Genomic DNA, 13,556 nt, shown 5'->3' on the forward strand with positions numbered 1-13,556 from the left:
GTGTGTGTGTGTGTGTGTGTGTGTGTGTGTGTGTGTGTGTGTGTGTGGTCAGTCTACTGTGGTTGGTGTCACCCCTGGGTAGGTGGTCCTTGGCTGTATAAGGAAGCAGGCTGAGGACACCGGGGAGAAAGCCAGAGAGCAGCACTCCTATGGCTTCCGCTTCAGCTTCTGCCTTGGGTGATGTCATGCTTTGAAATGGGCATCCAGACCCTTCTGAGGCATTGCCAGCCATGCCACTCAGCTCACAGGGCTCCTGTGGACCATTATGGCTTTCGTTGCCTAAGGCTTGGTTTGGTTAATATCCTGTCAGCCTCCGGGGATTTTTTCACCCTTACTTTTTGCATTTTTCTCAAACTTTACTATTTTTAAATTAAAATATAGTATACTCTGGATCCAAGGCTCTTAATAACTTGAAAACTTTGACACCCATAAAAATAACATTTACCCAAATGAGAGTTATTTCTGTGCATTCCTCAACGTCTCACTTTTTTTTTTTTTTCTGCGCACATTGATTTTGATAGGAAAATATTTCTTCCAGCATTTTCTAGCCAGGTGCCAACATGATCTAAGGAGCTGTTTACAAAATCCGTCCTAATGATTTGCTAGTTTTTTGACAAACCAATAAATCACTTGTGAAGAGGTGGCTCTGATTGGGATTAAATAATGAATAAAAACATTTGTCTGCACTTGGTTATAAAGCTTCCCAGGAAATGGACTGGGGCTGCAGGAGCCTGCAGGTGAAGCTATAAACACTTGGCAGAGTGACCATGGTGGCACCTGCCTTCAGTTCCAGAACTGGAGAGCAAAGGCAGGTAGATCTCTGTGAGCTTTAAGCGACATCCTGGTCTACATGGTGAATCGCAGGTTAGCCAGGGCTACACATTGCAGCCTTGTCTTAAAAATAGACAAACAAAACCACAACAATGACAAAATCCTCTTTGCGCAGAGGAGGAAGAAGAGGCACACATCACCCTGAGATCTGGTAGCTGGTCAGAGGCTGGTGGATCCCACAGTCCCCTGGGATGCAGCTTCTTGCTTTTCGTAATTCTTTTTTTTGAGACAGGGTTTTAGTACATAGCCTTGGCTGGCCTGAAACTCCTATATAGCCAAGGTTGGTTGGCCTGGCACTCCTGAGGGCTAGAATCACAGGTGTGTGGTGGCACAGCCAGCTTTGGTCGTCTCTATCATTCTGACAGGAGCAGTGAGCGAGAGTTTGCACATTGCTGTCCTATGAAGCATCAAGGAAGGGGCATGACCTTAAAGGCCCTGGGTGGAAGCTTCAAGGACTTGGGTCCTTTGGGCAAGGTCCTGCTTCCAGCACCAGGGTGCCAGTAGCACTGTGCTGCCCCATCGACCCTGCAGGCCCGGGGAGGCAGAGGCTCACCCAGTGGTGAAGGGTGGCTGGGAAGGGCCAGGGAAGCCCTGGCTGGCTGGGCCATGCCTGCAGCATGTCACCCGAATATATAGGCACCACCTAACCTGGGGGTGCATTAATGAGTCTGGTATCAGGAGAGAGAGACTTTCTAGGCTGGGAGGGCAGAGAGTCCGATGACATCAGAGGACTCTATTGAAGAAGCAGTTGAAGTGTTTTTTAGTTAATGCCAAGTTAGGCTCCTAACCTTCACTGGGCCAGCACACGAAGGCCACAGATGTGGGAGCCCTCCAGCCCACATCCAGGTCTCAGTCTCCCGCACACTGTGGGGTGGGGTGTCCTCACCCCCCAGTGAAGGGAGGGGCCCTGACTGTGGTTGGTGTCTCACAAGCGGGGGCTCCACCTCTTAGGTGTAGGTATTCATGCCTGTATACCCTGTGTCATGCTCCGCCCACCAGGAACTTACACCTCGTTGGAGTCTCATGCTCTCTGGATGGATAGGCAGCCACCTACCCTCATTTCCAAGAGCTGTTGCTCAGAGAGGTCAAGTGCTTGCTAGGGGCAGCCCTGAGGAATGTTGTCAGTTTTTACTAACACAGTTAGCCAGGTTGGCCAGAAGGGGCAGACCCCGAGACTGACCTTCCCTGAGATGGTCTTGATCTGTTTGGAGCTCAGGGGCTCGAAGTCCACTCCGATGTAGCCCTCCATGGCAGCCAGGAGGCTCCTGCGCATGCAGCGTGACGAGTTGGCCTCCACGTGGACCTGCTCCCACCACGCGGGCTCGTACCAGCCTGGGATGATCCACTGGTACTTGCTGCCAAACATGCTCTCCTCGAAGGCCTGTGGGGGATGGGCAGAGACTCAGGGTCAGTGGGGCTTGGACAGCACAAGGCTTATTATCTTTATTCTAGAGATGGAGAAACTGAAAATCAGAGAGGGGAAGTGACTTTTCCAAGGCCACACAGCCAGGGAGGGTAGCCAGGCTCAGCCGGCTGACTCTAAGGCCACAAAGCTAGCTGCCCATTGAAAGCAAGAAGCCTCCAGAATGTTCCAATGTATCTTTCTTTTCTATGGCTCCTCCTGTAGCTGCTTCCTATCAGGAAGAGCATGATTCCCATGGCTTGGACAGTCAGTCAGCTCCTCAGTACTGCCATGGTCTGCCATACAGGGCTCAGGGTAAAGTCCCTGGGTGACAGTCATGTTCCCATCAGTGACCCGATGCCTTGAAGAAGCTGGGAGGTGTCAGCCTATATGGAGATGGAGATGCCCAGGCACTAAGACGGCTGCACTCCTTGCACTGGGAGGTGAGGCTCTAACCTCCCGAGAAAGCCCCACCCCAGTGTACAGGAGCCCACGGCACGGATGTGGGCTGGAGGGCTCCTCCGTGCAAGCCCAGATCCCACATCTGTGGCCCTCACCAGTGAAGGCTCGGAGACTAACTTGGCATTAACTGAAAAGCGCTTCAGCTGTCTCTTTAGAGTTCTCTGACGTCGTCAGACTCTCTGCTCCCCCATTCTAGACACCATACGTCTAATACTGAAAACTCAGCTAATACTGCAATTGTGCCCAGTCAGATTTCGGCGGTGGGCACGAAGAACTCTCATCATTCACATGCATCTCAAGTCCACAGCTGGGTAAAAGCAGGCAGCAGCTGGGAGCCCTCTGAGGAACAGGGTTCTTCCTCAGAAACGTTGTTTACAAGAAGATAATGCCGGGTCCCGACAGAGAACGAGACTTGGGTGTTCTGTTTCATTTTGTTTTGAGACAGGGTCTCACTGTGTAGCCCTGGTTGGTCTTGAACTTGTGCTTCTGGAGTGCGGGGTGACAAATGGCAGCATCATTCTGGGAGGGACTAGATTTCTGAACAGGAAATCCCCAAAGGCCCGGCCACTCCACCTGTGGCGGGCCCTGTGTGAGCCCCGCCTCTTGCCTGCCGCTGTGAATGACCCACACACACTGATCAGGGCCTGGCTGTGTGTGCATTCCGGTTCTCACCCTAGTCTGTGGGGAGTGTGATGTCTCTCCAATACAGGCGAAGGCTTCCCAGCTTGAAGGGAGGAATTTCCCTAAAACATGGCTACTAAGAAAAAAAAAAATGCAAGACTCTAAGGCCATTTTGAAATTCCCTTCTTTTAGCAGTACAAAACCTCTTCTGGGCACTTCCTTGATTTTAAAGGCCCCCGTTTACAGGGGAGGCATGTTGCTTGGGAGGCACCAGTGACAAGGGAGCAGGGCAGACCCGGGTTCTGACACTAACAGCTGTCACCACTCACCAGAGCTGTGGGCTGCAGTGTACAGGTGTCAGGGTCTCAGTTCTGTGTGCAGCCCTCAGAGCCTCACAGCCCATGTAGGCTGCTCCCTGAGAAACTTTCCAGAAGGCAGAAGGCTGGCCCACGGGGAAGGCAGCACAGGTGTTCATGTCTGAAGCATTTTCTACCACAGTATCCTGGCTCCCAGCCTCTTGCCTCCTACTGCCTTCCTCTCCGCCATCCTTCCTCCTCGGGGCAGCCAGGGGTCCTGCTCGTTTCCTCTCCTTGATGCCTGTCCCTGAGTTCATTGCTTTTTCTCTGTGGGGAGCCTGTGAGTCACATGTGCAGGGTGGGACCATAGGCCAGAGCAAGCACCCACAGACAGGCTCAGCCACACCGTCTGCTAAACCAGGGGGGAGTAGCCACGTGCTGGGTTTCTGCGCTTGCCCCTGTGTAAAGAGCCACACTCGGGATATGGAGTGCTGAATGGGGCTGGGACACCTCTCTGTGTCCTCTGCCAGATGGAGGGTGGTGCTGTGTCTGTTTCCCTGGGACCTCCAGGGCTAAGCCAGGGCCAGTAGACAGACGGCACTGTCCTGGATGGTTTTACGTGAACTTGACACAAGCTAGAGTCATCAGAGAGGAGAGAGCCTCCTCTGAGAAAACATGATAAGCTTTCCCATCAGCAGAGCAAGAGCAAGTGGGTGCCGGCCCCCACTCGGCGATGGCTTCAGTTAAAAGCCACACCCCCATCAGGCAGGCACCTGTGAGATTATTGCTTACATTTTAGACCCGAGGCAGCTGAGACTGGAGACATTCCGTGACCTTCCTAAGAACATACAGCTGGCACAGGAGAACCCCCGGCTCTGAACCAATGCACCACACCTCGGCTAATGCACTGCCAGCACTGCCCAGGGTTGTAAACAGACTGCAGTGGCTGGCTCTAACCTCAGGAACACAACAGAGCTCTGCTTTCCCCTGCCGTGTTCTGCCATGTTCCGCCAAAGTTGTGCTGGTCCCTATTTGTCCTGCTATGTCCCCACTCTAGGACCAGGAGGGCCTCAAGGTCCCAGTTCTGAGATCACACCCCCTCTATCCAGAGTGAGGACATTGGTGGACTCTCTCTAGGGTCATTGGTACTGAGAGGCACTTGTCCTATGGCATAGACCATGCATGTCCTCCAGGGCAGGCCTCATCCAAGGTCCAACCCAACGCTCCAAGAGCCTCCTTCATGGGTGAGTGACCAGCCAGGGTAAACCCCTCACAGTAAGAATGGATATTTCCCCAGAGCATAGGCAGGAGGGGAGGTAGGAGAGGAGGAGGGTGGGATGGAGCCAAGCCTGGGCCTGAGGCCTGAGGCTGAGGTAGATGGTCCAAAGCAGATGCCAGGGCTCCTGGAACCACTTCTCTGTGGCACAGTGCAAAGAGAGGCCTCAGTCACACAGGGCTTTGGATTGGAGCTAGTACACAAGGCTGCTGCATGTGTTCACAGCACACAGGAACTGGCCTCTCCTGGGCAAGGCTCTTCCATTCATCACTTTCTTCCATAGTTCTTAGATTTTTTTTTTTCTCAATGGACACCAAAAGCCTAGGGAAATTTGTAGATGGTTCAAGTCGCCTTCTCCATGCAGGAGCTTGCTTTGCATACTCAAAGAAGCCATTTTTCTGGACCCTCTCATGGAGGAAAAGGCTTTCTGATAATGGAAATGTTGTTGAGTCAGTGCCAGCCTACTCTGGATTTTTTTCTCAGGTTTCTACCACGGCCATCTTGCTGCTTCTCAGGAAGCTGGTGCCCAGCCTGCCCACTGAGCCACCCTCACAGTCTCCTTTCAACAGCCCACCTATAGACAGGAGTTGCAGGGCGTGCTGAGGGCCAGGCTTGGGATTAGTGAAGAGCGTTTGCTGTCTCAGTTAATGTCCCATGAGGCAGTGCGGTAGGGCAACCACTCTCACTTTTTCAGAGGTGTTCTCTGAAGCTGTAGGCCCAATGCCAGCGGAGCAGCTGTTGCACCTCAGGGGGCTGGCTGACTCCAGCGTCACCTCCAGCAGTCTTCTACAGGGTCACTTCAACGTTCTCGCTTTGCTCCTGAGCTGGCAGGCTAGGGTAACCTGTGTGTCCTTGTCCTCTAGCCACCTGTCTGATGTCACTCCTGGGCCTGCTGGGTTCCTGCACCTCTTCAGTCAACCTCACCTTCTAGGCTTGTCCTCAGCCTCCTTCGTTTTTCCCACCTTGGCTGTGTCGTGATGAATTTACAGCTTCTTCGTGCCCGCCGTTCAAACCTCAGCCAAGTTATGGACAAAAAGGGCAAGAGTTCTCTGTTGAGAACCTCGGCCCCTTGCTGGAAAGCACGGTTTTAGAGAGGTCGTGTAACTGGCTGTCACTTGGTGGACTTCCCTCCTGACTGAGGGGAAGAGGTGGAGCCAAGCACAGCAGTGGAAGCAGGCATGGTTCCCGAGTGGGACCCCAACAAGTAAAGGGCGCCAGGAGCAGATTACCTCCAAGGTTCTGCTCCCATGGTGGCTGATGGTACCAGAAGGCCCCTCTCCTCTCACATGGCTACTGAACAGGTTAAGTTGGATGAAGTATGAAAGCACCTTTTCTATATAAAAGCACCAGGTCAGTCCATCTGGGGTGTGTCCCACAGGGACTCAGAAAAGCCCAAGGGCTGCCACAGCACCCCCAGCTCTCCTGTGACTGCCCCCTCTCACTGCAGCTGCCGATGCCAGGAAGTCTGACTCCAGGCTTGAGATGGGTGACCCCAGGATTCCTACAGCCCAGACGGAGCCTCACTTACACAACAGAAGACTTTCGCCGCCATGTTCTGGTCAAACTGGCCAAGGATGATCCGCACGTCGTTCCCCTGCAGGCAGAAGAGGAAGCGAAGGTAACTAACAACACTCTCAGCACTAGGACCAGGGGACCGGCCAATGCCCGGATTCACAGCCAAGAGCTCTGCCGATGGGGGAAGTGAAGCTCCGCTGTGCTGTGTACCCAGAGACTGGCTGCGCTGCTCTGGGCTGATCTGCCATCACCCTCCTCCCTTTCATGGGTGACTCTGGGACAACCAGCACAGCGTGGACACTTCCTGCCCCCTTTACCAAGGATGCTGGGCTATTTTGAATCTTCTTTCTCATTTTACCTACAGGGAAACTGAGGCTAGAGGAGGGTGACAGAGCCAGGACCCAGGCCAGCCATACTTTCCATAAGGTCATGAACTTTTCTATTCCCTTGTCAGTCAGTCCCTGGAGATGTCCTTGAGATTACAGGGCTCCCCAGTTCATAGCTTTGGGGGTGTTTTGGAGTCATATTAAAATCTTAGTGACATCCACAAGCCTCAGGTGGCTTCAGGTATCTCCCTTTCTCATCTCAGCTTCTCTTTGCTCCTCTGAAAAATGGGGACAGTGGTGGCACTTCTCTTGTATGCATTCTGGGATGACTGAGCAAAGCACCCTTCAATAGGTGCTTAACACAGTGCCTGGCACACAATACGAACCCACTGAATGCTGGCTACCCATGTGTTTGTAACTGCCCCAGCTCATCTTTCTTTCTGCCCACAAGCTCTATCTTGCCATGCACTGGTTATTGCAGTGTGGCTAACTGATGTGCGTTGCAGAAAAAAAAGCATATGAAACCCACTCATTCACTCACCAAATATCTACCAAGCGCCTGCCTGAGGTTCTTGGCCATTTTCTGGGGACTGTGGACCCAGCCTGGGCCCTGCCATCAAAAGGCCTGCTGGGTACTGGCTGGCACCTGATCCCACCCTGTGGCTTCCTGACACAGCTTTCCAGGAGACACCATCTCCCTGTTGGCCTTTGTCCTCTCCAGACACCTCAGGCCCTCCAATGGTGGTGGTGGTGGTGGTGGGCAGGAAGCATGTCTTCAAAGATGAGTTTTTAGCTGCTTTTAAAATTGGAAAGTGCTGACTTGGAGGCCATCTTACTCATCATGCATGTTAGCGAAATAAAGAAAGCCCTGTGCTAAAACTAGCCTTCGCTTGCAAGTAAGAATGGAAAGAAGAGGGGGGAAAAACCCCACAGTTGCTCAGAAAAGGACTTTAAAGGGTCGCTTGCAGAAGCTGGAGGAAGGCGAGCCTTTGTCTCTGCAGTCTGCCGGGCTATAAAAAGTTTCAGGCTGCTTTCATTCTGCGGATGAGCTCCCAGGAACATGCCAGCCTTCCATTATTGGTTGAAATCTTTTTACATCACTCGCTGCTAACAATGTCCACCTGTCTGTCTGTTTATCTATTTGTCTGTCCCATCCATCCATCATTTATTCACCCATCTTTCAGGTTTATTGTGCATCTGGACTGCTAGCCCCACTTACTAAACATGGTACAGCAAAAAAAGCCAATTGGGTTTCAGAGCCAGAGAAACTGGGTTCTGATCCCAGCCCCATGCCTGGGCCCTACTGTCCAAAGACTACATCTTATCATGTCTGAAACTGACGCTGCTTTCCTTGCTTTGCCCCTGCTTTCCACAGAACACCTCTCTTGGTGTCTTCTGGCTCCTGCAGCTCAACGTGTCCCAAGCTGCTCTCTCGTTTTTCTCTACAAGCCCCTTCTTCCTCCTGTTTCTGTCTCAGGGAGTGGTGCCACAGCCTCCCACTCACTGAGTCTGAGACTGGAGTCATCTTCCACTCACTGCTCCCTTTTCCTCCCCACTCCCAGCCCCTGCTTGCTGTTCAACCTGTTCACCAGCTCCAGAGCCATCCTGTCCCTGCAGCCCTATGCTCTGGGTTTGGTCAACATTCCTCTTCTCTTAGAGGATAGATGGACCCTTGCCTTCACTCTACCATGCCCATTGGCTACCATGTCTGTGGAGGAGGGAGAGTCCTGGCCAACTCCAGACCTGACTGGAGAAATTTGACATGGCTTCCCAAGGTAGAGCAAACACTCATCAGAGTTTCTTAGTAGCTTGAGGTTCTTCTCCAACTGTCTCCTGCATGACATTTTCACTACTTTTCTATGGAGTAAGAAAGAACTACCTGTCTGACACACCTGTTTGCCACTCACCCAACCACCCACCCATCCACCTGTTGGTTTATGCATCCATATACCTGTCTACCAATCTACTTATCCATTAGTCCATCCACCAATTCATCTACCTGTCTGTCCATCCACTCGGCCATTCGTACACCCTCCAATAATCCTCCTACACACCCACTCACCTACCCACCCACCCACCCATCCACCCATCCATCCACCCACCCATCCACCCACCCATCCACCCATCCATCCACCCACCCATCCACCCATCCATCCATCCATCTATCCACCCATCCATCCATGCTTCCTCTCTCATTCTGTCCTCTCCTCTTTTGTACAAGCTGTACATCCCCAGTGTCCTCCCCCCCTGCCCCATCTATTACTCTCTTGACTCACTGCAGCTCACCCTTTGTCTTAGCTCTGGCGCCCTTACTTACCATGTCACTGACTCATCAAGCTCAGTGGCCATTCCCCTCTGGGCTGAGAGTCCCTACATTTCTCTCCATAATGGCCCAAATTCACTTTTATTCTGTCTTCTACCGACCCAAGGGCAGAATGACTCCCTTCAGGCCTCAAGGCCAGCAAAGGGCATGATGGATATAGTGGTAAGTGTACATGAGGCCTGATCCTAGAAGAGGATGCTGACATAGCACTGGACCCCCATGGTCAGCTCTTGGCTGCTCAGCAGCTGACAGACGTGACTGTCCCTGTACCCTGCCAATTCCGGGGCCTGGTACTGACTGGGTTCACATGTCTGTTTCTCAAACGGACCAAAAGACCCAGATCTTCATGGTGACCAACTCAATACCTGCTGACAGATAAACAACCAGCTCTGCCACTCCATTAGTCCAGTTAGTGTCTCTGTTGCCATGGCAACTATACTGCAAGGACCACTTGGCTATGGGCTCCCAAGCTGTCAGGTTTAGATGGGCCTGAAGAATCATGGATCCAGGAAGCCACTTCCTAAAGCGGCCAATGGACCCCTCAGCTGTGCAGCACCCAGAGTTGGACTCTCTCTGGTACTCAGGACCCTCAGAGGGTTCTGAATAAAGACTCATGAACTAGGAAGCCCCTGAAGCAGAAAGCTATTCCTGTCTACTATGCTTCTGGAGAGTAGGAGGGGCATGTTCTAAGCCAGGAAGACAGGGAAGAGCCCGTGCCAATGCAGGGGTAAGGTGGCATCTGAGGGGTTGTATGGAGGGCCGTGTTCCTTCACCCTGGAGTGGCACTTGTTTGTGGGTCCTAGGGCTGGGGATAAGGAAGATCTATGGAGGATGGACAATTTTTTGCACACACCACACACACATGCATGCACACACACGCATACACACACACACACACTCCAGAATCACATTTGTCACTGTCCAGAACATGAACCTATTCCTGGAAGTTCAGAAGGTGAAAGACAAAGTCCGTGAAGGCAATGACCCTATCTCTGGCCAGTGCCCCACCCTGCCAGGGCTGGTGCTCTCCTTCCTGGTCTAAGGGCCTGGGGTAGTTTAAGAAGTACCGAGAACAAAGCTCCATGAAGCAGGTAATCTCAGCCAAAGCAGGGAGACCACACAATCAAAGCCAGCCTGCACCATGTAGAGAGAGCCTGAAGCTCAGCTGTACAGAGCTTGTCTAGAATACTCGAAGCCCTAGGTTCAAACCCCTGCACTGAAAATTAAATAACTAAGAGTAGGGCAAATGGAGGAAGAGCCAGGTGTGTCCCTGTAGGCATAAATGACAGATGAGGGCTGTGATCTCCAGAGAACAAGACCATGGCTGATGGTATCGACTGGAAAATCCCAACCTTTATGACCCGGCCCTTGTGGGACCTCCTGGAGTGAAGGTGGGTGAGTCAGGACAGATGACAGTTTCCATGGTGGTCCCACGTGATCCTTCCATAGAGGCCTGCATTGACACCCTGTGAGGCCACTGCTCCAGGAAGGGCATTCTGAATGAGGCTGCCGTGGGTGGAGGCAGGGATACAAGTGAGGAGGGCTGCCTAGATCCACTCAGACCCTCACACCCAGAACCCTTCCCAGACTCCCAGTTCCCGAATACCATAAACACACAGGACATGCCCTAGCCCTGGGTAGATGTCCTTTCTACTTTCTTAGCCCTCTTTCATTCAGTGCTCTCGTCTCCAGGACCTTTATGGGGCCTAAAACCACACACTTATGAATGACCACCCAATCCACTGAATGAGTTTAACTCCAGTTTGAGAGAGTGCTAACACGTGAAGAACCCTCAAGTGCCATCTGGCTGGCAAATGGCATCTCTGCCTTTTCCTGAGAGGGACACCATTGTCATGCCATCTTGAGCAACTAAAGCTCAAAGAATTCAGCTGTGATCAAAGGACAGGCCAATCAGTTCATGTCAGAGACAGTTCCTGGTCCCATTACTATGGAACCTACTTGGGCACTGAACTGCCATGGGCTACATCTGTGCAGGGGTTCCAGGCCATCTCCATGAGTGGTTGGTCCTTAGTTGGACTGGGAGAGAGACATGGGTGGGAAAGAGGGAGGGAAGGTGGGTTTGGGAGGGGAGGTGGGAGGGAGCTACAGGGGGATTACAAAGTGAATAAAGTGTGATTAATAAAAATAAATATAAATTAAAGAAAAGAATTCAGCTGCGGATGCTGGGGTCACTCTGGACCCCAAGCTTCAATGAGCATGGATGTCAACAGTTTTACCCTTTGTCCCTTCTCTGAGAAGTGCATAGAGCTGAAGGGGGAAGATCATACTATATGCACTGGAAGACAGTGGCCATCAACAGACAAGGGGAGGAAACATGCTTTGTATAGATACCAGATCTATGGGTGTCTGCTGGCGTTCTGGGCTAGCCTTCTTACTGCCTCATTCTGCTTCTAGCCTCCTCTTTCAGTCACTATTACACACCCCATCAGGCCCAGATCCAAGGGACTCCAGCTCTGGGTTCCAAAGCACATAGGTAGGGGGCGGTGGCGACCATCACTGGATGCCAGCTGAGTGCAGCCCTGAAACCTCAGGGCTGGCCTATCTAGAGACCCCAGGCTGAGTAAGACAGCAGCACCCCAGCTGGTCTGGGCTGCAGAGCTCAGCATTAAGTGTGTAGAGCCACTCAGGAAAATCCAGGCAGGTCACACATTGGCCACGAGTGGCACACACTGTCCTGGGTCACTAAAGAGCCAGAGGCTGCACCCAAGCACCCTGAGGCTCCAGCACAGCTTGGCAGCCTTCTTGGCACTGGAGTGTGGGGTCCTGCAAGCAAGGTGAGGGTCACCAACACAGACCTCTAGGTCATCCAGAACCTCCTGTGGGCCTCCCCCCTTCACCACGGGGATGCCAAAACCACGATTCCGTGTACCACATGACGAGAGGATGAGAGGATACAAACAACCAAACTGTGGAACACTGGCCTGGCATGGAAGGGCCAGCAGTCTCTAAGGTGCTGGTTCACACAGACTCCAGAATGGACCAAAACTTGCCTTAGACCTTGCTTCCTCCTCCCCCCTGACATACCCCTAAAGGCATAGCAGCAGGAAACATGTCCTCACATTCTAGGAAAGGAGACAGCCCACAGCAGCCCACCGGCAATGTGTGACATTTCTTTAATTCATGTATATTTAGCTTTCCAATAATATATCTGGCTTCAGATAAAAATACTGCTCTTTCTTCTCTATGTCTCTGAGCAAAACTGGCCTCGGGGCCAGTACACCATGGTTACTGTTTGGTTGGGCACCCTAAGGCCTGGGCTTCTTGCCTGAATGGATGTGGTGTGGTTGGTTCAGGAAAAGGGAGACAGTCCCCACCAAGATCTTCCTAGCCAGTCAGGGAAAGGAGTAACCCATCCTGGCTAGGGTTCTCCCATAGAGCAGGGTGCTCCTTCAGAGTGTCTCTGTGCAGAGTAGGGGCCTCCCACAGACATCCACACTCTAGTCCCAGAGTCTGTGCTGATGTGATGCCCCCCAGCATGAGGCTCAAGCTTCAGGATGAGCTAAGGCAGCTGATCTGAAACGAGAGGGGCTTATACTCTGAGAGACAGGCTGACTGACACAGGTGGCTCTGAAGACAGTGCAGGAGGCCATTAGTCATGGCACAGAGACATGCCCTCCCCTCGAAGCTCCAGAAGGAATCAGAGATACGTGTCAAATCACTGCTTGCCAAGACATGTGCTTGGCTTCGGGCTTCGAGGCCAGAAAGACACACCTGTGTGGTTTGTATCCACACAAGCTTTGCCCCATCAGCCATAGCAAATGAATGTACCTCCCTCTGCCCTGTGAGTCCTACCCTGAGATGGAGGCTACCACCCTCTCCTCTTTGGTGGGCCCTGAGATCTCTTTGCCATTGCTGACCTGCTGGTAGCTTTCCTGACCAATGCTGATTCCCCTCAGTGCTGTCTGAGCCACAGGAACGCTTATCAGTGTTGGACTATTTTTACGACTCACTCAAAAATAGGTTCCTCTTTTTAGAGTCAGAAACCAGGATCCAGCAGGTGTACTGAGTCTTCTGACAAAGAGCCTAGAAGATGTCATCTACAACATTTATACTTAAGAACTGCACAACCTAGTTACAGAAAGAAACTCCAAAGACATCTCAAAATATTCCAAAAAGTTTACAGTTTTGCATGGGACCCCATTCACAGCTATCCTGGGTTGCACACGGCCTTCGGATGCAGGTAGTGTCTCCCATGCTACGTTGCTGGGGCCCAGCTTTTCTCAGACATTTAAAGGTGAGTGCTTCCTGCCCAGTCTGGGCCCTGCTGACTCCCACGCCCTTCCTCCCACCTGCCCTCCCCTCCATGTATGGAAGCCGCAGAGCCACCTCCTTCCTGCTGTATTGCTGAGAAGGCTCGTAAGGGAAAGGCTGCCTTTCACCCTTTGTATGTGAGCGTTATCCAGAGTGTTCAGAGGCTATGGAAGAACCCTCTGGCTGCTGAGGAGAAGATGGGCACGAAGCCGGGAACAGGCTGTGGTGGCTA

The 13,556-nt window shown here is 52.3% G+C and overlaps 1 protein-coding gene across 1 annotated transcript in view; it reads right to left on the reverse strand.

Annotated features, from left to right (window-relative positions):
• Gabbr2 (gamma-aminobutyric acid type B receptor subunit 2) overlaps nt 1-13,556 on the reverse strand; it is a 326,257-nt gene that overhangs the window by 131,588 nt on the left and 181,113 nt on the right. Inside the window, exons 6-7 of the mRNA XM_055605273.1 lie at nt 6,417-6,482; nt 2,012-2,212 (exon numbers count right to left, since the gene is read on the reverse strand). Coding sequence (XP_055461248.1) covers nt 2,012-2,212; nt 6,417-6,482 — 267 coding nt within the window. The remainder of the gene's footprint in view (nt 1-2,011; nt 2,213-6,416; nt 6,483-13,556) is intronic.

The sequence above is a fragment of the Psammomys obesus genome, unplaced genomic scaffold (assembly GCF_907164565.1).
Source record: "Psammomys obesus unplaced genomic scaffold, mPsaObe1.curated_primary_1811, whole genome shotgun sequence".
Classification (NCBI taxonomy): Eukaryota; Metazoa; Chordata; class Mammalia; order Rodentia; family Muridae; genus Psammomys; species Psammomys obesus.